Source organism: Phascolarctos cinereus, unplaced genomic scaffold, assembly GCF_003287225.1.
Source record: "Phascolarctos cinereus isolate Bilbo 61053 unplaced genomic scaffold, phaCin_HiC Scaffold_5;HRSCAF=322, whole genome shotgun sequence".
In the NCBI taxonomy this organism is placed as follows: domain Eukaryota; kingdom Metazoa; phylum Chordata; class Mammalia; order Diprotodontia; family Phascolarctidae; genus Phascolarctos; species Phascolarctos cinereus.
The window spans coordinates 2,802,522-2,829,069 of record NW_027555958.1 but is presented as its reverse complement, the minus strand read 5'-3'; the positions used below and the strand labels follow the sequence as shown (position 1 = coordinate 2,829,069).

Below are 26,548 nucleotides of genomic sequence, written 5' to 3'. Positions count from 1 at the left end.
GGTAGTAAGTATCTGAGGCCAGATTTGAACTCAGATCTTCCTGACTCCAGGCCTGGCGCTGTATCTACTATATTCTGTTGCCCAGCATCAGAGGACTTGAGTTGAAATCCCACCTCTCAGGCTTGCTACCTGTGTCACCTGGGGCAAATCACTTTCCCTCCCTAGGCCTTAGCTTCCTCCTATGCAAAATGAAGGAATTGGGCTCACTGGCCTCCTGGGTCCCTTCCAGTGCTGGGTCTGTGTTCCCAAGGTCCTCTAAGACCACAAGCTGCAGGAGACTCACAGGTCCTCCTTGGGAGACAAAGCTTCTTCACTGGCATTTCCCTACAACAATGAAATCACAGACATGATTACCATCCCACCCCCGAAGCCATCAAGCATCTCATTCTACCACATAACAATGACCGACATTTCTAAAGGGTTTCACAAACATCTTATCTGACCCCCTTAATAGCAATGTAGAGTAAGCACTAGAGCTATTATCCCCATTTTAGGATGATGAAACTGAGGCTTAAAGATGTTATGTGACCTGTCTGCCCATGGTCCCATAAAAATTAAGTGTCAAAGGTAGAACTCTGCTGTTTCTGGGTCCAGGGCTGGACTTCAGATTGTTAGATTTATTAGCTCTATCACTTTGGGCATGAATGTTTCAGGTCTCATGGTCCTCTGAAATCTATGAGATATAGGGGGAGCATTCTGGATAATCTGTAAAAACCAGATTGGGTATGATAGATAGATAATAGATAGATAGATAGATAGATAGATAGATAGATAGATAGATAGATAGATAGATGCTGTTAGCATGTGTTTTCCACTTTCAAGGCAACATCAAGAGTGGTCCTAGCTCTCGGGATAGCCAGATATTAGTCAGAAGGTCACAGTATATCTTTGTCCCTTGAACACCTAGCTCAGTGCCTCACGCAGTCAGTGTAAATGAGTTGGTAATGAATGAATGAAAGAGAGCAAAGGAAGTCTGGGAGAAGAAGGGAATATGGGCAGTAGGTGCTCCTTAATGATAGCATTCCACTCCTTCCCTCTTCCATCCTACAGTGGTACATGAATGGGCTTAAGTACTTTACCGACCTGTGGAATGTCATGGACACTCTTGGATTATTTTACTTCATAGCAGGGATTGTCTTCCGGTAAGAAACTTCCTTGGCATTTCTACATGGTGCACTCTCTAAGCTCTTCAGTGTGCGGTTAAATGGAGAAAGGGTTAAAATTCAGGTGCACTATGTTGTCAGTGATGGGTGGGGGCCTGCATCGTAATGAGCCATGGATGATGGCTTCAAGTTGAACACTCAGCAAGGAGTTTTCTATTCCTCCGCCCCATAACACAGACACGCTGAATTCTCCTCTGATGCAAAGTGCATGGCTCTCATCCAGGAGAGACACCACGGTCTCGGGGAAGGAGCACTGGATCTTGGAGCTAAAAGATCCGGGTTTGAATTGCAACCCATGGGGCCTTGGAAAAATGTGTGGCTCTCATGACTTCCAGTTGCCTCATTTTTAAAATGAGGAGAAGGGTGTTTTATAGACTATCTGTGTCACAAAATCACTGTGAGAACGATAACTGGAGTGCTGGAAGTGACCTTAGTGGTCAGCTAGTCAAATCACTTCATTTTACAGATGAGGAAACTGAGGCCCAGGGAGGTTATGTGACTTGCCCAAAGAAGGTCGCTCTAACAGAATCACAGAATTTAAGAGGAGAAAGAGGACTCAGCAGCCCCAAAACCAAGCCCCCCCCGAGACACGCCCAACAAGTGGTCGCCCAGACTCTGCTTCAAGATAGCCAAAGAGGGAGAATCTGCCACATCTCCAGCAGGCTCACTGCTTGGATGCTCCCTCCAGCGACATAGTCCCAACCCACCCACACCTGCCTGTCCATCCTGTGTGATTCAAATAGCGTCTCAGGCTATATAAATAGCAGCATGCCACCATCAATTCAGTCAGTCCACTTGACCCCAAAGCTTAGGGAGGGCAAGCTAGCATCTCCAGACAGCTTAAAGGAGTCTCCTTCTACCAGAAACAGGGCATCTGGCAATTCCCCAACTTGCCTTCCTGTCAAGGGCAGGTCTCTTAGAAGAAATAGGAGAGGATGAGGATAACGGTTCCTTTGTACATCATTCTGGCCACAAGGAGGGACTAATAGTGAGACAGAAGCTAGGAGAGCCTTGGTAGAAACTGCCCCATCATTGGAAGTGTCCAAGCCAAGGCTATAAAACTACCTATCAGGGATGTTGTCAAGGGCATTTCTGCATTGGGGTGGGAGACTGGACCAGGAGACCTCCCAGGTCTTTCCTAGCTCTTGCTGGTTTATGGTTCAAAAAATAACAAAAATGAAAAAACCTCGGAGGTTCTTCCCAAGCCTGACTTTCTATGATTTGTATTCTGTGTCAGCATGTCCTTTTGCCCAGGGCTTCTGACAATCTGTGTATTTGCAAGCCAAAGAGAATAATCAAATGCGGAGCTCACGGACACTACAGACTGGGTCACCTCCAGTGGACATTTGAACATTAGAAAACATCCCTGACCCATCTCTTCTGATTGATTAAGTTAAATGGTTCACTTTTGAGGATTCCAGGTGGGCTTGTGTCTTGAACTGGGTGGAAATAAAGAAACTGATTGAGGAATCCACCCCAGGCACGAACCATTAATAGAAGTTATTTGCTCATGAATGTTGTTCCCGCCTCCATGCTTTTGTACCACACCTGGAACACTCTCCCACCTCACCTTTACCTCTCAGATTCCTGGTCTTCCTTCAAGACTCAACTTAAGAACTGTCTTCTACAGGAGGCCTTTCTTGCCTTCCTCCCCACCCCACCCCACCCCAAACACCCACTAGTTCCTTACCTCTGAGGTTACTACTTTGTAGGTGTCTTGTGTGTACCTGTATGTGTTGTCTCCCCTGCTGGAAGGTGAGGTCCTTAAGAGGACGGACCCTTTTTGCTCCCATTGTTATATCCCCAACACTTAGCATAAGGCCTGGTATTGTATGATGTATGATATGATATAGTAATATAGGACAGGATAGAACAGGCCATGACAGAACATTACAAAATCCTAGTGCTTAATCAATGCTTAGTGATTGAGTATTATTCCAGAAGGTAGCTGCGCCAAGAATTGGATGAAGCCATTTGTTATCATTCAAAGCTCCTAGTCCCTCCCTCCATGGTGTTCTCCTGACACTGTTGGACAGATCCCTTTTGGCTTTGGACCATTTCCTGAAGTGAGACCACCTTTTCACCTTTATCTTACCCAAGAAATCTGCTCAAAGATTGTCTCAAATTGAGCCTCTGTGGTTGGAAAACCAAAGCCAATCCAGCTACAAACATTCATTAAATTCCTACTATGTGCCAGGTACCACACTAGGTATTGGTGATACAAAGACTGCCCTTGCTCTCAAGAAGCTAACACTCTAGCAATGGAGACAACTTGCACAGATGTAAGCGTATTCCCAATATGTATCAAACAAATATAAGGTCATTTGGCAGAGGAAGGAAGGCACTAAGAAACTGGAGGAGGGGAATCAGGAAAGGCTTCATGTAGAAATGAGCACTTGAGCCAAATTTAGAATGAAACAGCACAGGCTGGGCATGCAGTAGTAGCTCCTTCCTAGGAGGAAACAGGTGTGTGCATGCCATCCCAACAGGTGCACCCCACGTAGCCTTTAACTCCTCAATCCTGCAAAGGGAAATGTGGCCTCCTCTTCCTTCTTTCTCCTACCATTCTGTTCCACTGTTCCCAGTTCTGTTCCACTGTTGTTCACCCAGTGGGCTGAGTCTGCTTCATGTTTTGGGAAAGAGGGGGCAGCACAGCTGTGCAGATCCATACATTTCCTTTGTGGTATCTAAAATGGAAATATAAGGCTCACCTTTTTAGGACTGCCAATATGGCATTTTCCACAGTTAATCCTGATCTCCTTAGTACTCACATATTCAAGTATTGCCTATATTCCTTGTCAAAGGGGAATATATTTGCAAAAGATTTCACATCCTTTGTTTTTGCCATAACAAAGCCAAAGGATTTCTAAAATCATTCTTTCTTCCATGCCCTTTTTCCTTTTCTCAACAGACTCCACTCCTCTAACAAAAGCTCCCTATATTCTGGACGTGTCATCTTTTGCCTGGATTATATCATCTTCACTCTGAGGCTCATCCATATTTTCACTGTGAGCAGAAATCTAGGGCCCAAAATCATCATGCTGCAGAGGATGGTAAGATTCATGAACAGAGACAGAAGAAAGTGCTCTGCCCAATAATTCAGACCCATCAGGGAAAGAAACTGTGCATAGAGAGGCTTCCAACAGCACAGCCTCAGGATTGCCATCTGATGGTGTTGTCCCAGAGAGATCTTTTCCAGGCTGAAGCCTGACAAAAGCTGTCTGTGGCCCATTGACCCAGCAAGTGACTGCAACATGGCTAGGAGCTAGAAATGTCCAGCTTGGTTTTCTTCAGAAGGAAATGGAAATCCATGACACTGCAGAACTTTTCCTCATCAGAACAAGGCCAATAATAATTATTATTATTATTATTATAGCCAATGTTTCTAAAGACTTTTAAGGACTGTAAATCACTTTGAATGTATTAACTCATTTGGTGTTAATTTAGTGACATTAAACTTTTATTCTTGGGTTCCAGTTACACCAGGGTCCAAGACTTTCATCCTCGAATAAAAATTATTCTGAAGCACCAAGTGCTTCTAATTCTGCTTAACCTTAAATTTTTCCATTTATAACCTTGGACTCAGCTGTTGGAGCAATGGATAGAGCTGGGCCTGGAGTCCGGAACACCTGAGTTCAAATCCAGGCTCAGACACTTACTAATTGTATGACCTCAGGCAAGTCACTTAACCTCTGTTAGACTCAGTTTCCTTAACAGTAAAATGTGCATAAGAAAAGCAACTGCCTTGCAGGATCATTGTGAGGATCAAATGAGATGATATTCGTAAAAAAGTGCCTAGCAGTGCTCAGTGCACAGCAGGTGCTATATAAATGTTGATTCGCTTCCCTTCTCTACTAATCATATTTCTTGTGATTTGATTATTCTTTTTTAAAGGATGAAATTTTTTCTTTTTAAGAAAATTCAAGGCTATAGGATAATAGGTTTGGAGCCAAAAGGGACCTTAGGGATCATTAGTCTAACTCCCTCATTTAGAAAGGAAGAAATTGAGGCCCAGAGAGGTTGGGTGATCACACAGCAAGTAAATAGCGGAGCAGAGATCTGAACCGAGGGTCTGTGACTCAAGAACCACCTCTGCTTCTACTTTAGCACATCATGGATTGGGGGCAGCTTTCCAAGTACAGAACAGGAACGTCATTTCTGCTATTTACAGACTTTCCAGCCGCTTAGTAATGGCTTTTCCCACTCAGAGAGGTGCCTCTGAATAATGATTTTGAAGCCTGTCTGCAGAAAGCCCAGACTCAGGACAGCACTTGCAGCCTTTCCGGTCTGGTAGAAGATGCAGAGGGTGTGTTCCTCTGGCCTAGCCTCTTGAACCCAGAGTCAACTCCATAGCACAAGGAGAGAGAAGAGGCTTCTAATGGGATACAAATCAGATAGACTTTCTTTTAGCCATTGTGAGGGATGAAATGAACACTGGGTGATTGCCTTTTCTGTCCCAGCTGTATTCTAATCATCTTTTGCTCAGTGAGCGGTGACCCCTCAACACGCATTTACCAGGAGATGAGCAGGTTGGACTCACTTGACAGATGGTGAATGAGACACTGACAGGTTTTTCCATTCTCCTCCAGCTAATTGACATCTTCTTCTTCCTGTTCCTCTTCGCGGTTTGGATGGTGGCCTTTGGGGTGGCCCGTCAAGGCATCTTGAGGCAGAACGAGCATCGCTGGGAGTGGATCTTCCGCTCAGTGATCTACGAGCCCTACCTGGCCATGTTCGGCCAGGTGCCCAGCGATGTGGACGGTAATCAACGGTTCACGTTGTGTCACGTATGTGTGTTTGTGGCAGGGATGTGGCTGGGATCTAATGCTTTACTCTGTGTCTGTAGGGGTGTGGTAATTTCCCCTATCAGAATTCAACCTCTTTGAGCTCAGGGGCTGTTTTGATTCTGTCTTCACATCTCCAGTGCTTGGTGTACAGTAGGTGAATAAATACTTGTTGAATTGTTGAGAGGAGCTTGACAGAGGTATCCTCATTCTTCACGCACTTCTCAGGATCACTGGCATCACCAGGGGGATCATGGCTTGATTCAGACACTTTCCCCCAGCCCCAAAGGTGGCCTAAAGAGCAATTCTTCACTATCAGACAATTGTAACACAGCAACACCCTGGGCGGGCTCAATGGATTCAGCAACGAGTTCACAAAGTACTATATCTACATGCACTATCACTTGTAGCTAAACCTCCGAGTTACCTGCAGTTGGAGACATGAATAGGGACTAGACCTGGGGAACTCCCAGGTGAGGAAACCCTCTCCAGCAATCCAGGTCAGCACCTCCTTCTTTAGCTTCCAGTCTTGGAGAGGTGCCTAGTGCACTAAAGTGATGAAGTGAAATGCCCAGGGTCACGAGTCCAGTAAGTGTCAGAACTTGAACTCAAGTCTCCTGACTCCAAAGCTGGCTCTCTCTCCACCACCCCGTGTAACACCATGCCATGTTGCTCCCTCTTCCTTCAGCTGCTGGCTGCAGATCAGTCTCTTGGTCTTTTGAAGGAAAAATGTTTATGTGGCTCTCACTTGCATGGAGAGAATAGAGCAGGCAGTGGCGGAAGAGAGAGCTGCCAATAAGACCCCCTCTGGAGTCCTCTGGCGTCCTCCTACCCATGTGAAATTCTCCTCCAAAGTAGCCTCCTGTTTCTTGGTTAATCAAAATACCAACATTTACAGAGCTTGCCCAGTGCCTTATAAGTGTGACCTCCTTTGGTCCTCCTAGCAGCCTTGAAGGTCGCTGCCATTCTTATTCCCACTTTGCTGATAGGAAAACTGAAGCAGGCAGAGATTAAGTGGCTGGCCCAGAGACAACCGCTAACTAACATTGGAGACCGTATCTGAACTCGGAGCATTCATCTGCCATTGCTGAAACACCTCCCATCTTAGTGCCTGCCTCCCCCACTCACTCCCTCCAAGAATGCCATTGCCTTGTCTTTCTCAATGTGCCTTAGGTACCACTTACGATCTTTCTCACTGCACCTTCACTGGCAATGAATCCAAACCTCTGTGTGTGGAACTGGATGAACACAGGCTGCCCCGATTCCCTGAATGGATCACCATCCCCCTCGTATGCATCTATATGCTCTCGACCAACATCCTGCTTGTGAACCTGCTGGTCGCCATGTTTGGGTATGTACTGGGGCAGCTCCCCATTTGGAGGAAAAAAGGAGATTGTCAGGATATGGGTAGCAACGAAGGGTCTTTGCAGAGACTATGTCTCCATATACTCTTCCCTTTCTGTCTTCCTTCCTTCTTTCTTCCCTTTCCAACTTCCATCTCCCCTCCCTCTCTCTTTTCTTTCCTCCATTTATTAAGCACCTACTGTGTGTACTAGGCTCTGAGATTTGAAAGATAAAAATGAAATCATTGCTTCCCTCGAGGAGCCTCTGTTCTCATTGGGAGTGGACAACAGCTACACAGATGGACAAACTGTGCATGAAGTAAACCAAGGTGATGTCAGGGAGGAGAAGGTTGTAGCACTTGGGGAGGAGCGAAGGGGAGACCTCGTGTGGGAGGTGGCTCTGCCCTGAACTGTAGAATTTAGGGCTTCTAGGAGGCAGAGACAAGGAAGGAGACCACTGAGGGCACAAGGAACCAAGAGGACAAAGAATCGGGAAGCTCAGACAAAAACAAAGAGGCCAGTTTGGCTGGGATGTAGAGTACGCGGGAAGCAATATTAACCAAACCTTGGCTTGTTCTCCATAGGAAAGAAGGCCAACTTTAGCGCCACCTCCTCCAGAAACCCTTCCACGATGGCCCTCAGCTCAGGTTCATCTATTTTTCCTCATATTCTCTTGGAGAGACCTTGGCGACAAGGCCAGCTGCTATAGCTTCAGCTGCGTCCTATGGAGGTTCTCTCTGCATGGCCAGGGAAAGGCCCCCTGCGGCCTACCTGGCTGAAGTCTCAGTTAATTTAGTAGCTCCATTTCTGGAGATAGTAACCCCTCTGAGGGCAAGGACTGTTTTGTGCACAGGGAGCCCCCAGCTCTTGGCACAGTGCCTGGCATAGAACAGAGACTCTGTCTAGGAAGTTTGTTGACTATTTTGGAGCCTGGGCACAACCAAGACTTGGTTAGTTCATAACAGTCCTTAAAATGCCTCTCCCAATCTCCTCAGTGCAGGGGAAAGCATAGCGCTCACTGTCCGGGGGGGCTCCCCACTGGTGAGCAGATTCACAGCAGGTTGTTGCATGAGACCTGGGTTTGACTCTTGGCCCTGCCTCTTACCCTCAAGGTGCCTTAAAGGAAGTCATTCTATCTCTCAGACTCTGTATGCTCACCTGTGTAATGGGAACAGCACAGGATGTGGGAGGGGAGGAAATAGGCTTGAATCTTGACTCTTCCTCAGCTACCTTGGCACCTTGAGCAAATCCCCTCTTTGAGCCTGTTTCCTCATCTGCAAAATGAAGATGTTGGAGCACAAGGTTCCTAAAGAGTCTCCTCCCCGGAAATCCCGTGATCCTGTTAACCTTGATCTGTCGGCTGGGAGCTGTTAGCAGCAATCTGATATACACTTGGGGGTTTAAAGTAGCTGCCCACAGTTCCTTCTGATGACATTTGAGGGTGAAAGGAAACAGATGTAAACATCTGAAAGGCTCCTGCATTAACAGTATCAACCATGAGCTCTGTGCAGACGCTCAAAAACACGCAGAGGACTTCACGTTCAACTATCATCTAGACACAGGCTCCCAGGTTCAGCCTTTGTAGTGCATGGCAGACTCTGCAGCAGTAACCAGCTCAAATGGGCTTGAAGACAGTTTTCCCCTAAGGACCGAGTTACACAATCATCGACTTTTGAGAGAGGTGAATGCGGTACAAAGGGAAGGCACAAAACTGGATTTGGAAACAGGATGCGGGTCTGGATCCTGCCCCTGTCACTTATGACTTGGGTAAGCTTAGGCAGGTCACTTAAATTCTTTTGGCCTCAGTCTCCCCCTCTGTAAAATGAGTGAGTTGAATGATATGGCTTCTAGGGGGGCCAACACCCATGCTGTGCTTCCTGGCCCTTAATGTTTTCCGTTGTCAACCACCAAGCACCAGCTTAACCCATTTTCTTCACAGAATTGGAGCTAAGTAGACACTCCAAAACTCAGTGTTTTCAATTTTCTATGGAGACAGAATTGTGTACTTAATTCCAGAAGGGTATAGGCCTATCATGGGTCATCGTAATGAAAACCATTCTAGGGTTCTAGAATGGCCAGAGCAGTGAGACCCTGAGACCCTACAATCCTACAATCTCCAACCTTTCTCTAAGGCTATCCCCAGAATGAGTATCTCTGCCCTTGGAAGACTTGACTTCCTTCAAGGCTCAACTTAGGAGCCGCCTCCTCCCTGCAGTCCTCCATGATCAGGTGTCCTAGTTATTAGTGCTCTCTCAAGTCTTCAAATATCCCTCTTTGTTGGAACTCTCCTTCACTCCTTCATTAAACAAGCATTTATTTAGCACCTATTGTGTACCAGGAACTGTCCTAAATCCTGGGGCTAGAAATATAAAAAATGAAATGATCTCTGCCCTCAAGAAGCTTACATTCTAATGGGGAGAGGTGGAAAATACCAAGTTCACAGAGAGATTCCCCCTTCAATCTCCTCCCAAGTCTTAAAACAATTCAATTCCCAACAAGCATGCTTCAGTCCTTACTGTGTTTCGGGATTGTACGAGTCACAGAGGGTATGAAGACAAAAATGAAAGGCTTCCTGACCTCAGAGAAATTACAATTCACTTTTCGTTTTCAGTCAAGGCCCTGAATTCCTCTGTTTGAGGACTTCTCAATGAGAAAATTCTTCCTGTGCTTCAGAACAGTGCCTCATCTACTCTTCAGTCCCAGAGAGTTGCCTGAGGCACAGAGAGTTTAGGAGACTTGTCCAAGGTCACACCATCAGCTCAGGGGGAGGCAAGACCTGACATCAAATCTTCTTGCTCCAAGTTAGCTATCCATCCATCTAGACCACGCTGCCTCTCACACTTTACATTAATTATCAGAATTAAATGAAACAGACATTTGAAGGACTTTCATCTTTTAAGGCTTTTGGATCATCAGACTTGATTTCTTGTATTCAGGAGGGAAATTAAGTCCAAATGACACTTGAAAATGACCAGTTCTGTTTCTGAAATGGCCCCTCCCCCTCCTCTCCTACTGAATTCCTGCTCATTCTCCAAAGCCCAATTTCGTGGTCCTCCTTTCCCAAAACTGTCCCCAATCCTCATTATTAGTAACAACCTTCAAACATCACAAAGAGCTTTGACCTCTCTCTGTCTCCCAAAGAAATCGCCCCTACATCTGTCTAATGCACTGACCCCGCAAAATCTTGTGTTATAGTTAGCTGTGTTTGTCCTATCATCCTTATGGACTATGACTTCCATGAAGGGAAAGACCCATGTCTGAGCCAAACTTCACAGGCAGCTGCTGGTGCAGTAGTTAGAGAGTTAAGTCATTTTGTTTTTGTTGTGTCTGACTCTTCATGACCCCATTTGGGGTTTTCTTGGCAGAGATACTGGAGTGGCTTGCCCTTTCCTTCTCCAGCTCACTTTACAGAGGAAACTGAGGCAAGTAGGGTGAAGTGACTTGTCCAGAGTCATACAGTTAGTAAGTATCTGAGGCTGGATTTGAACTCATGAAGATGACTCTTTCTGACTCCAGGCCTGGTGCTCTATGCACTATGGTGCCATCTAGCTGGCCCAGAGAGTTAGGTCTGGAGTCAAGAAGACCCAAGGTCCAATTCCTCCTCAGATACTTTCTAGCTGTGTGACTCTGGGAATATTGATTAACCTCATTTATAGAGTTTCCTCATCTACAAAGCAGGATAATAATAACACTCACTTCACTGGGTTATCCTGAAGAACAAATGAAATAGCAAATGTAAGTGCTCTACAAACCTTAAAAGGCCACTGAAAGGCTAGGCATTGCATTCTCCTATCCTCCCAGCACCTGGCCCAGGGCTTTGCACACAGTAGGGCCTCTACCATCATTTACCAACTGAACCAGAAGGGAGGAAGGGAGGATGGAGGGAGAAAAGGTAGGAAGGGTCTGGCACAAGACCCGCTTTGATTTTGTTCCCAAGTCAACAAGCCCACGCCAGAGTTTGGACTTAGGGGGTGCGGCGAGGGTGGGAAAAATTGTTGGAATTCCCCTTGCCTGAGGTGTGCAGAGCATGGAGGCCACAGCAGCTCCTTTCCTTCTCCCTGCCAGGTACACCGTGGGAACAGTGCAAGAAAACAATGACCAGGTGTGGAAATTCCAGCGTTACTTCCTGGTCCAGGAATACTGCAGTCGCCTGAACATCCCCTTCCCCTTCGTGGTCTTTGCTTACTTCTACATGGTGGTGAAAAAATGCTTCAAATGCTGCTGCAAAGAAAAACACACCGAGGCCTCAGCTTGCTGTGAGTGGTGTCTGGCTTCTGCACCTGGAGGGTCAGACTGGACACAGTTACCCCTTTGGAGTGCATTACAATATTGCAGATTTGGGGGTAGTTTTCACTTGACACTGAATTAGTGTATGGGGTTGGGGGGAGAGAGAGAGACAAAGACTGACAGAGAGATAGAGGAGCAAACAGAGAGACAGCTGGATTTTGGAATCCAGTGAGCCAGGTTTGGGTCTCAGCTCATTACCTGTGTGAGCTGGGGCAGCTCAGAGAACTCTGGGCTTCCATTTCCTCATCTGTTAAACGAGGATGTGGGGCTGCATGAACTCCAATATTCCTTCCACTGCTAAAGCTATGATTCTGTGACTAACCTGAATCTAAGTGAAATTCCTCAAGTGCACTGCACTGAAATATTTGGCAGAAGTATTTATTTGTGAATACAGCAAGCCTGGTGGCTTTTCTCACGCCTCATTTTTTCTTGACATCAATTCTCCTTTTGATGGGGTCACCCATCCCTTCCTCCTGAATACTTCTAGTTACCATTATGCACTAGTCTGGCTTCCAGTCTTGACACTTTCTGTTTCCAAGTATACCAACCATGTCTTAATTGTTAAATCCAATTACCTTTTATCTGTCTTCATCCTTTTTTTTTTAACTCTTCACAGCATTTGACATGATTGGTCACCCTCTCCTCCTGAATATTCTTTCCTCCCTAGGTTTTCATGACACTTTTCTCTCCCAGTTCTAATCTCACCTGTCTGCTCTTTCATAGTCTTCCTTGCTGAATTATCATCTATGCCCTAAGCATGGGTCTACCCCAGGGTTCTAGCCTAGCCTCTTTTTTTTTTTACTCTATATCCTCTTGGTGATCTCATAAGCTCTCATGGATTTAATTCTGATCTCTTTGAAGGTGCTTCCCAAATCTATATATTCAGCCCTAGTATCTCTCCTAATTTCTCTTTTAAGCTCACATCCAGAAAAGAAGGGATTTCAGAATGTTAACATCTCTGAATTTCCTGCCACTTGAAATGATTTTTAACATATGAGCAGTGACCCTTTAACGGAGTACACCTAAATGCCACTTCACTCATCTGGAACATAAATAAATCTGTTTTTGAGAAAAACAAATGCTGATTTAAGTTTGCCTTGACTAAGTTCACTTGGCTACATCTGCACAGATGTCTAAGAGAAGCAATACTGAAGTTATCTGACTCAGAGCTCTGAGGGGAAAAAAAGTTGCTTATTTGAATGTGGCAAGAATACTGGAGGGAATAGAAAACACAAGATCTACATATGGATAATTGAAGAATTAGAAAACATATAGTGTTTTATACAATATTAATATATGGGGAAATATGGGCACCTGAATTTTCTATGATTACGGAACAAATGAAATTTATCTGAACATAATCATGAGAATTCGGTTATTAACCACAAGCTAAGATGGATTCATTTGCAGAAAGGACCTGGAGACTGAACCCAAGATACGAGAAATGAAAGGACAGATTTCAGAACTGTGTGAAAGAGAAATCCTCTCTCTCTCTCTCTCTCTCTCTCTCTCTCTCTCTCTCTCTCTCTCTCTCTCTCTCTCTCTCTCTCTCTCTCTATCTCCTGCCCTGTATAGAAAGTTTTGGGGGGTTGCCAGGCAAATTGGTTGGTCAGTTAGAGTCATTTGTTACCAGGCAGACTGGTTGGCCAATGAGAGTCCAAAGTGCTCTCTACTGCCATATGCTGCCAAAAGGAAGAAGAGATGGAGATAATACACTGTGCTGCTCTCTTATGATTTTCTGCTGAAGAAAAGACAGACGAACTCATCTTCTTTGTAGCCTGTTGTACCTGAAAGACAGAAAAGGAGAAAAAGAATTCTGCAAAGGATCAGAGTTGAAAAGGCTTTCATCAACTTTACAACAACAATTGTCCACTTTTTCTAAAAGAGTGTAACACCACATAAGGTGAAGGCATCAAAGAAGCCTGGCTCTGGAGGTGGCAAACTTCTGCAGTTTCTGTAAAGAAGTAACCAACTCCAGCTCAGTAGAGGAGCAATTTAGAAGCAAAGAATAAGAAAAGTCACCCAGTAAATCACCTTCTGAGATGCCAGTCAGCAGCTGTTCAGCATAAAAGCTGCAGTCACCAAGGAAGGTTTACATTCATTTCCTGAGATATAAAGATATATGTTTATAGGTCAAGAGTTGTGAGTTACTGGAGCACATGAGTTTTCATCATACTTCTCTGACAGGTTTCTGTAAATGTGTGTTCATTCTTCCCCACAGAGAGAAGGTGTATTCATGGGGAAAATATGACACAAGTTTATATGAATTTTAATGTATCTATTATTCCTGAATGACAAGAACCTATGATGTTGCTATTACTGCTTTCATCTTATTGTTGAGTAAATGGTTATGCTTAAGACTTAAAATACCACCTTTGTGAGTAGCTGGGTTTGTGTAAGTGGAATTACACCAGTGGGGTCTCCAGAGCTAAGGTGGTGAGTAGGAGGAATGTATTTATCCACAATAGGTGTGCCTCTAGGAACCTGAAAGAGTTTAGGTATAGCTACAGAGTAATGCTCCTTCTCCAAGAGCCTAAGCTACCAGTATAAGGGCATGCTGAGGTGAGTGAGTCAACCTAGAAAATGAGTTCTATGATAGATGGGTTCATGCTAGGTACCTTACCCAAATGTCACCAAAAAAAACTCCAAATGGCTTCTTTAAAATTCTTTAAAATTTAAAAATTTTCAGGACATTAAATGTTAATTCCAACATCACTAGTTACCATGTATATTCAATTGCTTTATTTCATGAAGAAAAACTTGTGATGATTGAGATGAGCTTGTAGAATCCCCATCCCCTTTCATCCTCATGCCTTGGAGCACAAAGAGAGTTATTCGTTTAGCTTAATGCTTTTTAGCAGTTAAGTGTAGAGAAGTAAAAATCTCTAATTTGGACTGAGTACTAAAGGCAAGGTCTAAGAATGGTGGTCAAAGCCAAAGAAGCAGTATGGAAAGAAGATGAACAAAACAGGACCTCACTGCCATTGACTGTGGGGCAGTGGGTGAGTCACTTAACTTTCCTGGGCCTCAGTTTCTTGATCTGTGAATGCAGGGCATATATTGGATGACCTTAAGGGCCTCCCAGCTTTAAAGTCTCCAGTTCTGTTATGGAGCCCCATATTCTGCAGTCTACATGGACCAAGGTTGGGGAACTAGGCAGATTTTGTCAGTAGAAGAGTAACCGACAGTGAGCCAGTGGCTGCCAGCAGGCACCAGGCAAATGAACGTCATCCAAGAAGCATTTGCTAAGCACCAACTACAGACAAGACACTGAAGTATGGTCCTTCCCCTCAAGGAACTAATCATCTCCTGGGGGAGGGGGGAGGATAAAACGTTTACACAAATAAATATGTTCAGGATCATCTGAAGAGGGAGAGAGGACTTACAGTTCTTTTTTGCCTTTTTACTCAAGGTGTAACAAATGAGGACAATGAAACCCTGTCGTGGGAAGCTGTAATGAAAGAAAACTACCTTGTCAAGAGCAACACCAAAGCCAACGACCATTCCGAAGAGTAGGTCTGCTTGCCTCTTGCCATTTTTCAGGTCTTCCATTTACTCTTAAGGCCAATGAGAATGCCCAGCTTCCTTTAACCCAATCTGCCTGGTCAGTTGGTAGCTGACCATTTCTTTAAAGGGCATGAAACCTTCTTGCAAAAGCACATGTCTGGCAGAGAGGTTATAGAATGGACTTTAACAACTCCTACCTTCTCTCCTCTTTGCAGAATGAGACACCGATTTAAACAGCTGGATACCAAGGTACTGTGCTTTTTAGGGGGGAGCTTGGGGGTGGGGCAGGCATTGGGCTTCATCGTCCTGCTTACATCTAGCCAGGTAGCAGTGACTTCACCAGGAACCAAAAACACGTGACTGTATATTTGCAGTTGGAAGGGACCTTGGAGCTCATCTAGCTCACCTACTTCATTTTACAGAGGAGAAAACTGAGGCTCAGAGAGGTAAAGTGAATTGCCCAAGGTCACAAAGATTATTACCTTTGTCAGGACTTGAACCCAGGTCCTCTGATGCCCAATCCCAGGTTCTCTGCTGTACCCCTCTGCAAATCCTACAGTCTAGGCCTAGCTTTGAATGCTCCTTCTTTGAGAACTTGGTGCCACATGGGATCACAAATTTAAAGCTGGAAGAAATCTTAGAGATTCTTTGGCCCAATACTTCAATACAGGTGATGGAAGTGAGGGCTGAAGAGGGTCAGCTTTTCAGCTGCAGACCTAGGGCCTGAACACAGGTCCTCTGACTCCAAGCCCAACATTTTTCCTCCTACATTGGCCTACCTTCTCAGCCTCTTGGGAAGCAAGGTCCCAGGCTGTTACTGGCACTATTGCAGCCTTTGTATAGGCCATAATTGTCTAATCAGCTCTCCAAAGTCATGGCCCAGATACCCTGCCCTCCTACCCTCACCCTTCTAGGACGTCTCCCTCAGCAGCTGCCGGCCAGAAAAGCAAGACCTCTCCTGCTGCTGCTGTTTTAGGGGTCCCAGGCTTTTGTCGGGCCAGTGGACCACTCCTGCACCAATCTTTATCTCCTGGACCTTAGAGGTATAGCTAGTATCTAATGAAGCCAGAGCAAAGTAAACATATAAAACTTGTGGCCCCTGGGGGATGGTCAAACTGATAACATGAATGGGTGCAAGGAGAGTTCCGATCCATTTCTGAATAATAGAGCCATGATGACTTGCTTAGAGGGTTGTGTATCTTGACAAGGAACAGCCCTCAGAGGCCATGTGGTCCTCTTACTACAAGGCCAGAGCTGAAGGATATTTGGGGTTAGACCTCTGGATTTTGAAGATGAAAAAATGTAATGAGCTCCTTGGTACCACTGTCAGAGATCTAACACTGATCAGTATGGACCATCATTCTGACCCACTGTAACATTTCTTAGGCTTTGTTGTAATTTAGAAATAGATGAAGTCTTTCTGGCCATGTTTACATGGAGCTCACAGCATGAAGTCTAATCATCTATCCCACTATCCAGTACACGCTATCCATGCATCTGTAAAGTGTTGTCAGATGAGAGGTCAACAAGCATTTATTAAGAGATTACTGTGTGCAAAGCAGTGGCCTAAGTGCTGAGAATACAAAGAAAGGAAGCAAGAACGCTCTCCTTACCCATGAGGAGCACACAGTCTACCAGAGAAGACAACGTGGCAATGGTGATCTGCATACGGAGTAGGTGGAGGGCAATCTCAGAAGGAAGAGGACTTAGCCTCTTCAGCCAATTAAAGTCCCCAGTGACATTTGGGTCCTCTTTAGAAAAAGTCTCATAGGCTTGTCACATAGCAAGAGCTAAGGATGCTTGGTGAGAAGCCTGAAGATTCCCCTGATATCTCTGTCATGTCAGCAAAAATCAAAGAAACCCCCTAGCACCTTGGCTGGCCCCCACTGAGGGGAATGTCTGGAAGGACATGAGCAAGAATTACACAGGATAAGCAGGTGGAGAATAACTAGGGTCAGCATCATTGGAGAAAATAGCCCAGTCATGGAGATCACATAGCCACATTTGAGACAAGGGGGGATGGAGAAAGCATCATGTATATTACAACCATGTTTGACCAAAAATGTTTCTTTGAATAAGTAATAGAGCCAGTGAGCAGCCAGCTGGTAGATATTATACTGGATCCATGTTGTTTCATCAGTTATCCAAAATCAGATTTATGAATCCAAGCAAGCTGTACATTTCCTGCCTGATAATTAGGTGAAATGTGCATCACTGAGCTTCACTTGTTTTCGTGTGCACAGTGTTTCACAATCAGTTTGGTCTCCTCTTTGTACTGTTTGGGAGCAGGGCACCACACGTGTGCTGACTGGCCCAGTTGTTTGCAAGCATCTTGTTCTTGGAGGATCGGTTCTAACAGTTCATTGCACATGATTGTACCAAACCCATTATCTCTTGAGGGTGGGTCTATGGGAGCACAGTGTTCATTTGCTAACAGTTTATCTATTTGCTTTCAGGAAATATGTGACGGAGTATGGAATGAATGAGGATAGTATGTGATGTATTCACTGTCCTCAACACTTGGTTTCTATATCCAGTCCGTAGATAAGTCACAGTGCAATAATTAGGAAAGTGTTTGTCTAATTTATAACTAATACCAGTCCTGGTTTTTTTTCTTTTTCAAAGCTGAACGATCTCAAAGGCCTTCTGAAAGAGATTGCTAATAAAATAAAATAGCACAAAATTCAATCAGAAACCGCCAACCACAGCTAGGTAAGTGTGTTTCCCAGGCTTCTTTAATCTGGAGTCACACTAGCATGTTTTCAGCCTGCTTTAAGACAAATATATTCTTCAGTTGTGATCCTAGGTAATGCATGATTAAGCTGTTGCTGGCAATGGGTGCATTTCCAAGAAGCCTCCCAAATGTTTAAAGTCACTGATTTAAAATTCACAAATTAAAATGAAAGATGAAAGTCCTGACTTCCTGACTGTATTCAATAATCCAGTCATTTCTCTAGTTTCTAGTGTGCTAAAGCTGTCCAAGTGCTGAAAAAATTTGGGGTGGGAAAATCGGAAAGAAAGCAAAGGCTTAGGAGATGACCTGTTGCTGGGAATGAAAGAGTCTTTGATGAAGAATTAGACAGGTCAGTGATGAAAAAAATAGCAGCTTTATTTGATATGCTTAATTCAAAAAAAAAAAAAACCAGATGCCTTTGCTACAGATTCCTAAGTCTGGGAGGACAGAGTAATGAGTGAGGGCCTACAGAAGGCCACTAGGACAGCACACACCGCTGCTCAGAGTGCAATCAGTGCCCATCCAGCTGGCTGTCACCAAGCCAAGACGCATCACCCATGCCTTCCTGTCCCAGCTCCTGCTTTTTGCTTATAGGGATCATCTTCTCCCGTTGGAATATAAGCTCCTCCAGGGCAAGGGCTCGGGCTCACTTGTTTGTATCTGTAAGGTCGGTGCTTAGCCTGACACATAGTAATAAAAGCTGTTTTATTCATTCCTTCAGCAGTTAGCAAAATCATACTGAAGCCTTTACTGAGACTAGCAGTCTTAGAAAAATATAGGAAAAGGAGAGGGAAAGAATGAGAAAAGTGTTTCATCATAGAAATCTGAGGTTGCTTTTTAGCTACACATTAAACACATTAAAGAGAAATCTGGATTTGACTTCTGTCTCTGACAATGGCTGGTTGTTTATTCCTTGGTGAGTTGCTTAGCCTTAGTTTCCTCTTTTGTAAAATGAAGATCATAAAACATGTACTACTGACGACATAAGATTGTTGTGAGGAAAGCAGTGTTTACACTTTAAATTATTGTGAGCTGTTTCTATTGCCGTACCCTGAACTCATCCTACAGCATCATCCTTGGTCAGGGCCTCTTGTGGAATGGTTTAAAAGTGAGCAACTTCTGGTTAAAAGTGGGATAGTGAAAAGTGACCAGATTTAAAAGTGGGAAGCTAGGTGGATAGAGCACCAGGCCTGGAGTCAGGAAGACTCATCTTCATGAGTTCAAATCCAACCTCAGACACTTACTAGCTGTGTGACACTGGGCAAGTCACTTAACCCTGTTTACCTCAGTTTCCTCATCTGGAAAATGAGCTGGAGAAGGAATTGGCAAACCTCTCCAGCATCTCTGCCAAGAAAACCCCAAATGGGGTCACAGAGAGTGGGAGGCAACTGAAAAGACTCAACAACCCCAACATTCTCTTATAAGGCCCTTCTAATCCTATCCCCAAAGCCTCATCATCACAGCGTTCCAAGCTGCAAAGAGAAAACTGAGCCACGCAGCATCCTCGAAAGAAAATCAAAAAACTCTCCAAAATATATTTAGAAAGAGCTTGTGCTTCCTTTAACTGTTTAAGAGTGAGATGGAAGTCGAATTTGATTTTTTATAATTAATTGTGCCTTCAGTTTTTAAACATTTGCCATTCTCTATATCTTACCTTTTTTCTTTTCAGTCCAGACCTATGATTTCATTGCTGTAGAGGTGAGACATCACACACAGCCACAACACTTCCAAATGCAGCTTGGACCAGATTAGAGTTCCTAGCTGATTTTAATGCATTGATGTTTTCATTTGAAAAATCTATGCACATGGATTTTCTAAGTCAACATGTGGTCCTCTCCCTGGGGACTGTTGTACATGGTTTTGTGGTCCCTGTTTCTCTTTGAGTTTGACATGATTGGTATGAGGAAACTACCAGTAAGGAAACTCTCTCTCCCAATTCAGATCAATGCCTGTTCTGCAACGCAGAGTCTTACTTGCCTGGGGCACTGAGAGGGTAAAGGGACCTGCTCCGGGTCACACAACCAAAATGAGCCACTTTGAGTCCTGGTCTTCTGGCAGCCAGGCTGGCTCTTGAACCACTGTGACATGCCACCATTTGCTCAGCAAGGAACTAATCGCATTTCTCCTGCAAGGAAATACCCTACATGTGAGGCCGTAAGGCTTCCTGTCCAAACGTCATGATATATTTTCAACACCCTTGAATTATGGCAGATTCCAAAGACGTCACCAATTGTGCATATAATATGAAAGTCCCTTTAGGGCTCATCATCCCCTTCTCTCTTAAGGTTTCCAGCACTGTGGAGAGCTCCTCCCCTTAGGAAGCAGCCTGCCTGATCATTGGTCTCTCTTGAATAAGATGTAGGTGGTTAGATAACTTAGACCATCTGCTCTTTCCTTCTTCAGCCAATGACTTCTCTTCTGTGATAACCCCGGGTTGGTTTTATGCTCTGCTTCTCTGCAGAGACACTGACACAGAGACTTGGTTCTGTAAGTACAGAAGCAGCCAAGACGACCCCTTGATGAGCCCTAAGCTTAGTCCTGGCTGATGGATCTCCTGACTGCAGGGGCAATTTGTTTCCAAAGGCAGATGCTGCCTCACCTAACTCCCCTGGCCATGCCTTTCCTCCACAAAGGCAGAATGAAGAGGGGATTGTCCGTCCCTGAAAGGATCATAGATTTAGAGTCCAACTTGGACTCCCTGGAGTCCAAGCCCTTCATTTTGCGGGGGAAGAAACTGAGGCACAAAAGAATTGGAAATTGAGAGGATGCCCATCCATTGGGGAATGGCTGAGCAAGCTGTGGTATATGAATGTAATGGAATACTATTGTTCTATAAGAAATGATGAACAGGCTGACTTCAGAAAAACCTGGGAAGACTTATATGGTCTGATGCTGAGTGAAGTGAGCAGAACCCAGAGGACTTTGTATACAATAGCAGTCACGATATGCAATGACTAAGAATGTTAAACTGAACCCTTCTCAGCATTACAAGGATCTAAGACATCTCCAGAGGCCTTGGGATGGAAAATGCGGTCCACATCCAAAGAAAGAACTATGGAAGTCGAATCGCTCTCACTTATTTTTACCTTAAGTTGAATTTTGTTTCATCTTTCTGATGGTTCCTCCTATTGGTTTTAATTTTTACTTACAACTTCACTAATGTGAAAATATGTTTAATGGGTATGTAAATGTAAAGCCTATGTCAGATTGTGCGCCGTCTTGGGGAGGGTGAGGGGGGGGAGAAAAAGGGAGAAAAAATTTTCAACTCAAAAGCATATGGAAAAAAATTTAAAAAAGAAAAGAAAAGAAAAAAGAAAAAAAAAGAAACTGAGGCACAGAGAGGTTAAGAAACTTGCCTAGGGTCACATACTTAATAAATGTCTGAGGTGGGATTTGAACCTAGGTCTTCCTAGGACTCCAAGTCCAGGACCCTATCCACCATGCCAGGCTGCCTCTCAGTATGGGAGCATCGAGGGTAAGAGAGGGAAGAGTCGCCTACTGCAAGCCTTCAATTCAATTCAATCCATCAAGTATTCATTAAGGGCCCACTATATATCAGACAGGGAAGAAGCAGAAGCTCAGGAGAGAGGGAGCCAATCTTGGAGCCAAGAAGCCCCAAAGTTCTAGTTCCACATTGGCCACCAACTGGCTGTGTGACCCTGAACAAGTCACTCCACATCTCAGTGACCCAGGCAACTCTAAGCTCTGAGCTTGCTCTATCAGTAGAATCACAGATTGGGGCAGGGCAAAAAGGCAGCAGGCATGTCCTTAAATGCTACAGATTCAAAGTTAAAACGAAACAGTGGTTGTCCATTGTTTTGCTTTTCTCCAAAGATCACACAAAGCTCTTAGGGAGTGGAGTCTGTTTTGTTCTGTTTCATTTGTTTGTGTGCTTTGCCTTTGTGTCTTTAATGCCTTGTTCAGAATAATTAGGTCGCCTGCCTCAGGACCCTAGGCTGAAAAAGCAGAAGGGATGGCGTCTTTCCTCTGACATCCGTGCTGACTTTGGATGCACATGAGAATAAGAGCTGGGGGGTGGGGGGGGAGGCATATAATGGGAACTGCTCTTTCTTCCCTCCCTCGTGGACAGGTGAGCATCCTAGTGTGACTAACCCTGATTCCAGTCAGAGGACTTAGGGCTGGAAGGCAGCTTAGAGGTCATCTAGCCTTTCGTTTTTTGCAGGCAGCTAGGGGGCGCCATAGTGCACCAGGCTTGAAGTCAGGAAGACTCATCTTGCTGAGTTCAAATCTGGCCTCAGACATTTACTAGCTGTGTGACCCTGGGCAAGCCCCTTAACCCTGTTGGCCTCATTTTCCTCATCTGTAAAATGAGCTGGAGAAGGAAATGGCAAATCGCTCCACTATCTCTGCCAAGAAAACCCCAAATGGAGTCACGAAGAGCCAGACATAACTGAACAATCTCAAGCCTTTCATTCTACAGAGGAAGAAAGGGAAACCTAGGGGAAGTGAACGATCTTGCCCAGGCCGGAATCCAAGCCTGACGCTGGTCCAGTGCCTGTCAGTCCCATTACAACAACCCTTTTCCTACAATGAAAAAACTCCCCACACAGTGACTCATTTGTTCTGACTTATCCTCAAGATGATGCTGTTCAGGCAGCGAACGTCTGCGGTCATGGGCTCTGATGTGAACCTCTCTCTTTCCTTTCAGCATTAACCCTTCTCCTCATAGCTGGACAGCAGGGACCGAACTCAGTCCACAGCGAGCTCTTTCCAGGGAGTTTAATGTCTTTGAATGGAGGGAGGGAGGGGCAGTGTGGTGAGCTAGTCTTCAGCAATAAAGAAAATGGCCTTAGAGGGAGGCCACCGTGTTAAACAGGGACTGAGTGGGCTAATCAGAATGCATCTGCTGAGATCCAAGTCAATGGTCAGGAGTACTCAAGGGGAAAAAAAATAAACTTCATCATGAAAATAAATGGAGGTAGCAAAGTGGTTCTACAAAATTACTTTTCTCTGTTTTCACAGGGACCAACTCCTAACAGAGACATCTTGGGATCCCCACAAACAGTGAAAAGATGCCAAGAACTTGAATCAACAGAAAGACCTAAAATGGCCCTAACTGCTGAGTGACTCTTCTTTCAGCTCCTGAGTGTGAGGAAGGGTTTGAAGTGCCCCTGGCCCAACTGATGTCTCAAAACACAGGCCACACATTCATCCATGAAGATGGACATCAGGGAGGACATTGTGTGTTTCTTGTTCCTCCTGACTCAACCTAGTCTCTTAGTCTGGTTCTGAGCAAGTACTTTATTGCATTTTCTTCTTTCATGCTAATATTTCCTATTACTCAATCCGTTGTAGACTCCCAGATCTCACAGGACAGTTCCTTATCTAAGAGCTAAATCAAGACTTTTTCTGCCATCGGGTTAGTGATGGTGCAATGGGAAGAGTGTTGAACGTGGAATCAGGGAAGCTGAGTTCAAAACCCTGATCTACTGCTTCCTACCTGAGTGACCTTGGATAAGTCACTTAACCACTGTGGGCCTCCGTTTCCTCCTTCCAATGTACCATGAGTGGTTTGACCAAGATGGCCTCTGACTCTTCCCAGATCTAGATCTTGAGCTGTTAGATCCTCTTGCTAGCGTGTTCCCGATCAGCTCTCCCACTGCATTCTCCTGCTTTACTCCTGAGCCATCAGTTTTTCATCAGTGGTCCCAAACCGCCACCCAAAAGAGCCATGTTGCTCAGTCCCAGAGTCACTCTTCTCATTTCATGGATCTTCCCCTCCCTGCAACCTGCTATCGAGGGTGAACAACAAGCTATACCTTCCACAATAAGATCTGCAAGAAATTCTCTACTAAAGGGAGAGGAGATGCTAGGACAAGGCTCAGAAGAGCACTGATTGTCACCAAAAATATATGTTCTATCAAGGGAGGATTAGAAGATTGTTCTGATTTGCTGAATGGAAAAGCCTGTGATGCCAGAAGCTGAATATAAGGAGCAGGAACACTCTGGGCAGTCATTCCCTTCTTCTAGTTGCTTCCCATTGGCCTCAGGAGACAGCTCTCCTCCCAGGAGATGAAGGATGAAGATAGGACTCAGAGCAATAAGAAATGCTCCTCAACTCTTAGATTAGAAGGGAATAAATGCAGTCACCTCATTACCGTGAGGTCAAGGGAATTAACCGAGAAGTTAGGGCTAAGTCTCTCTGTGAGCCATTGTACTTTTCTGCTATCTTCAGAGCTCCCCAAGAAGTAAGGATGTCTTTGCCTAGGAAAAATGCATGGAAAGTTTATGGGGGAATTATAACCTGTACAGACATAATTACAGAGCTCAAGCATGGATAGTGGAACCATTTTATTTTTATTCCCAAAGAAAACTGAAAATGAATCTGATTTGAAGACAATCTACTTCACAATCTTAGGTGCTGAAAGTGGATTGGAAGCAAAACTTGGCTGAAAGAAACAAGCAAAAAGAGTCAATTACCAGACCTTTCTGAGTTTTCTAAGTTAGCTTGGGGACGTTTTGACCAAAATTGTCATGGTTCACCTTTCCTCAGAGCACTGAGGACACCCCCAGAGTAATAGTCTCGCACCTTCATCTATTGAGTCACCCATCTGCAAAGCACTATGCTAGACAGTTGTATAGGAGAGCCCAGAGAAAAGGCAGCTACAGTCCCAAGGACTGGCTAATCTAGCTCTGTTTTTAAAAAATAATCATGAAATCAGATGAGGGAGGCAACTGTCTTTAAACTTTATACTGGAATGTAAGCTCCTTGGGGGCAAGGACTGTGTCTTTGTATCAAGGGGCAGCATGGTGTAGTGGATAAAGTAGGCTTAGAGTCAGGAAGACCTGGCTTCACATTCCACCTCTGCCACTCACTAGCTGGTGTGGCCCTAAGCAAGCCACTTAACATCACCTGCCTCAGTTTCTCCATCTGTAACATGAGGGGGGCTGGGCTCAGTGCTCTCTAAGGCTCTTTCCAGGCCTAAATCTTAGATCCTATGCACCTACCAGAGTGCCTGGCACATAGTAGGCACTTCATAAAGATTTGCAAGTTGGATTGGATTGAATATATTCACTGATGTTCTTGCTGCCTCTCCTTTGCAAATTTCCATTTTAGATGGAGAAGTAGGGCAGTCACTGACCAGCCTGTGAGCCGCCCAAGACCAGGAGCATGAAAGCACATCCCTGTTTGGATGGGACGCCTTCTCCCCCCATCAAAGGTGACCCTGATTCAGGGGACATTAGAGAGACACATTTCGGCAAACCTCAGGATTCACTCGTGGGAAAAGGAGTCACTCTTCAAAGGGTGGTGGGAACAGTTTCTCCATGCCCTAGCTTACTTGTAGGAAAGTGCAGCTTTTTATAATGTCATTAATAAGATGGCTCAACAAGCATTGTAAAGTAGCTCGAACCCAAGGTGCTATGGTACCAAATAGCTCCGATGTAACTCATTCCAGCTCCTGGCAATAGCCACGTAATCTAATTAAGTATAGAGTTCGGCTTGGCTTCAAAGTTTACCTATGAATTAAATGTTATACGAATTGTAACGTGTGGCCTCCTGGTTTCTTTTGAGTGGAGAACTTGGAATTCTAACTCCGTGGGCCCAGTGGGGGCTCTCTCTGCACTGCTCTAGTTACCAAGGGCACCTAACAGTCAGCTTGGTCTCTTTTCCCTCTGGGACCTTAGGGAAGTCTCTCCACTTCGACTCTTGGCTGCTGTTTCTCGCTATGTAAAAGGAAGAGCAGGCAACCTCCATCTCAGCTAAGTCCCCCCTTCTGTCCCCCTTCATGCCTCCCCCTCTGATCATCTCCATTTCATCTGGTTTGTCCGTGGCTCTTTGCAAGATGCCTCCTCCATCAGACTGTGAGCTTCTTGGGGCCAGGGACTCAGGTTTCGCCCAGGATCGAGCACAAAGTCGGCTCTGAACAAATCCTTGCTGGCCTGACTTGCAAGCCTTAAAGCACTATGTAAACGCTGGCTGGTGCATTCTTTAAGTCCAACTATTCTGCATTTGTTTTGTGAAAAGTCAAAGTGCGCAGGTTACCAGAACTGCCCATTGACCAGCATCCCAGAGCACGAGTGATCCAACTTTGCCTGGGGCACAAAAGGGCACTTCCTTCACTTCCATTGGTGACCTGCATCTCTTTAGCTCCTGTGAGTCAGGAACTAGAAGGTGGGGGGAGGAGGGACCAGAGGGCCATGGAGGAAGACGTTCCACCCCCTTCTAGACTGGGGAAGAAGGCGGATCGTGGGGCCAGACGTTAACACCTGGGAGGGCCCTTCAAGGCCATCTGCTCCAACCTCCTAGTTTTAAAGAGGAGGTAACTAAGGCCTAGTGTTAAAGGTTGTGCCCAAGGTCATATAACCTTCAGGACTTGAGAGCAATGTCACTATAGGGAAGGGAGCAGGGATGAACAACAATGGGGGGAGGGGAAGAGTCACTGGAAACCACCTCCTCATTCTGTGCACCCCATCAAGCAATACCCCACCAACAGCGACAGCCACACCTGCCTGGCCCTAATTCCAACGTAGCCACTCGACTCTGGAGAGGATGTGGAGGCAAGGAGAGAGAGGGAAGGAGAGAGGCATACCAGTCCACTTTTTCCTCCCTCACCTTCCAAGGTCTCTCCCTCCCCTAGCAGGTGGGGAACGGCTAGATATGGAGCGAGGCAAATGAAGGACAGTGTTAATGTCAGCTGGGGCTGGGGAAGGGGTTCTTTCTCCCCATTCTAGATCTGGCTGGAATATGATCCCACCCATCCCCCAGGG

At 45.2% G+C, this 26,548-nt stretch overlaps 1 protein-coding gene across 1 annotated transcript in view; it reads left to right on the top strand.

Annotated features, from left to right (window-relative positions):
- The window catches only part of TRPM8 (transient receptor potential cation channel subfamily M member 8), a 59,647-nt gene extending 34,288 nt beyond the window's left edge, over nt 1-25,359 (top strand). Inside the window, exons 15-23 of the mRNA XM_020973443.2 lie at nt 1,051-1,142; nt 4,075-4,216; nt 5,753-5,924; nt 7,121-7,298; nt 11,356-11,546; nt 14,990-15,089; nt 15,300-15,333; nt 17,710-17,796; nt 22,802-25,359. Coding sequence (XP_020829102.2) covers nt 1,051-1,142; nt 4,075-4,216; nt 5,753-5,924; nt 7,121-7,298; nt 11,356-11,546; nt 14,990-15,089; nt 15,300-15,333; nt 17,710-17,760 — 960 coding nt within the window. The 3' untranslated portion in view covers nt 17,761-17,796; nt 22,802-25,359. The remainder of the gene's footprint in view (nt 1-1,050; nt 1,143-4,074; nt 4,217-5,752; nt 5,925-7,120; nt 7,299-11,355; nt 11,547-14,989; nt 15,090-15,299; nt 15,334-17,709; nt 17,797-22,801) is intronic.
- The last annotated feature ends 1,189 nt before the right edge of the window (nt 25,360-26,548 follow it).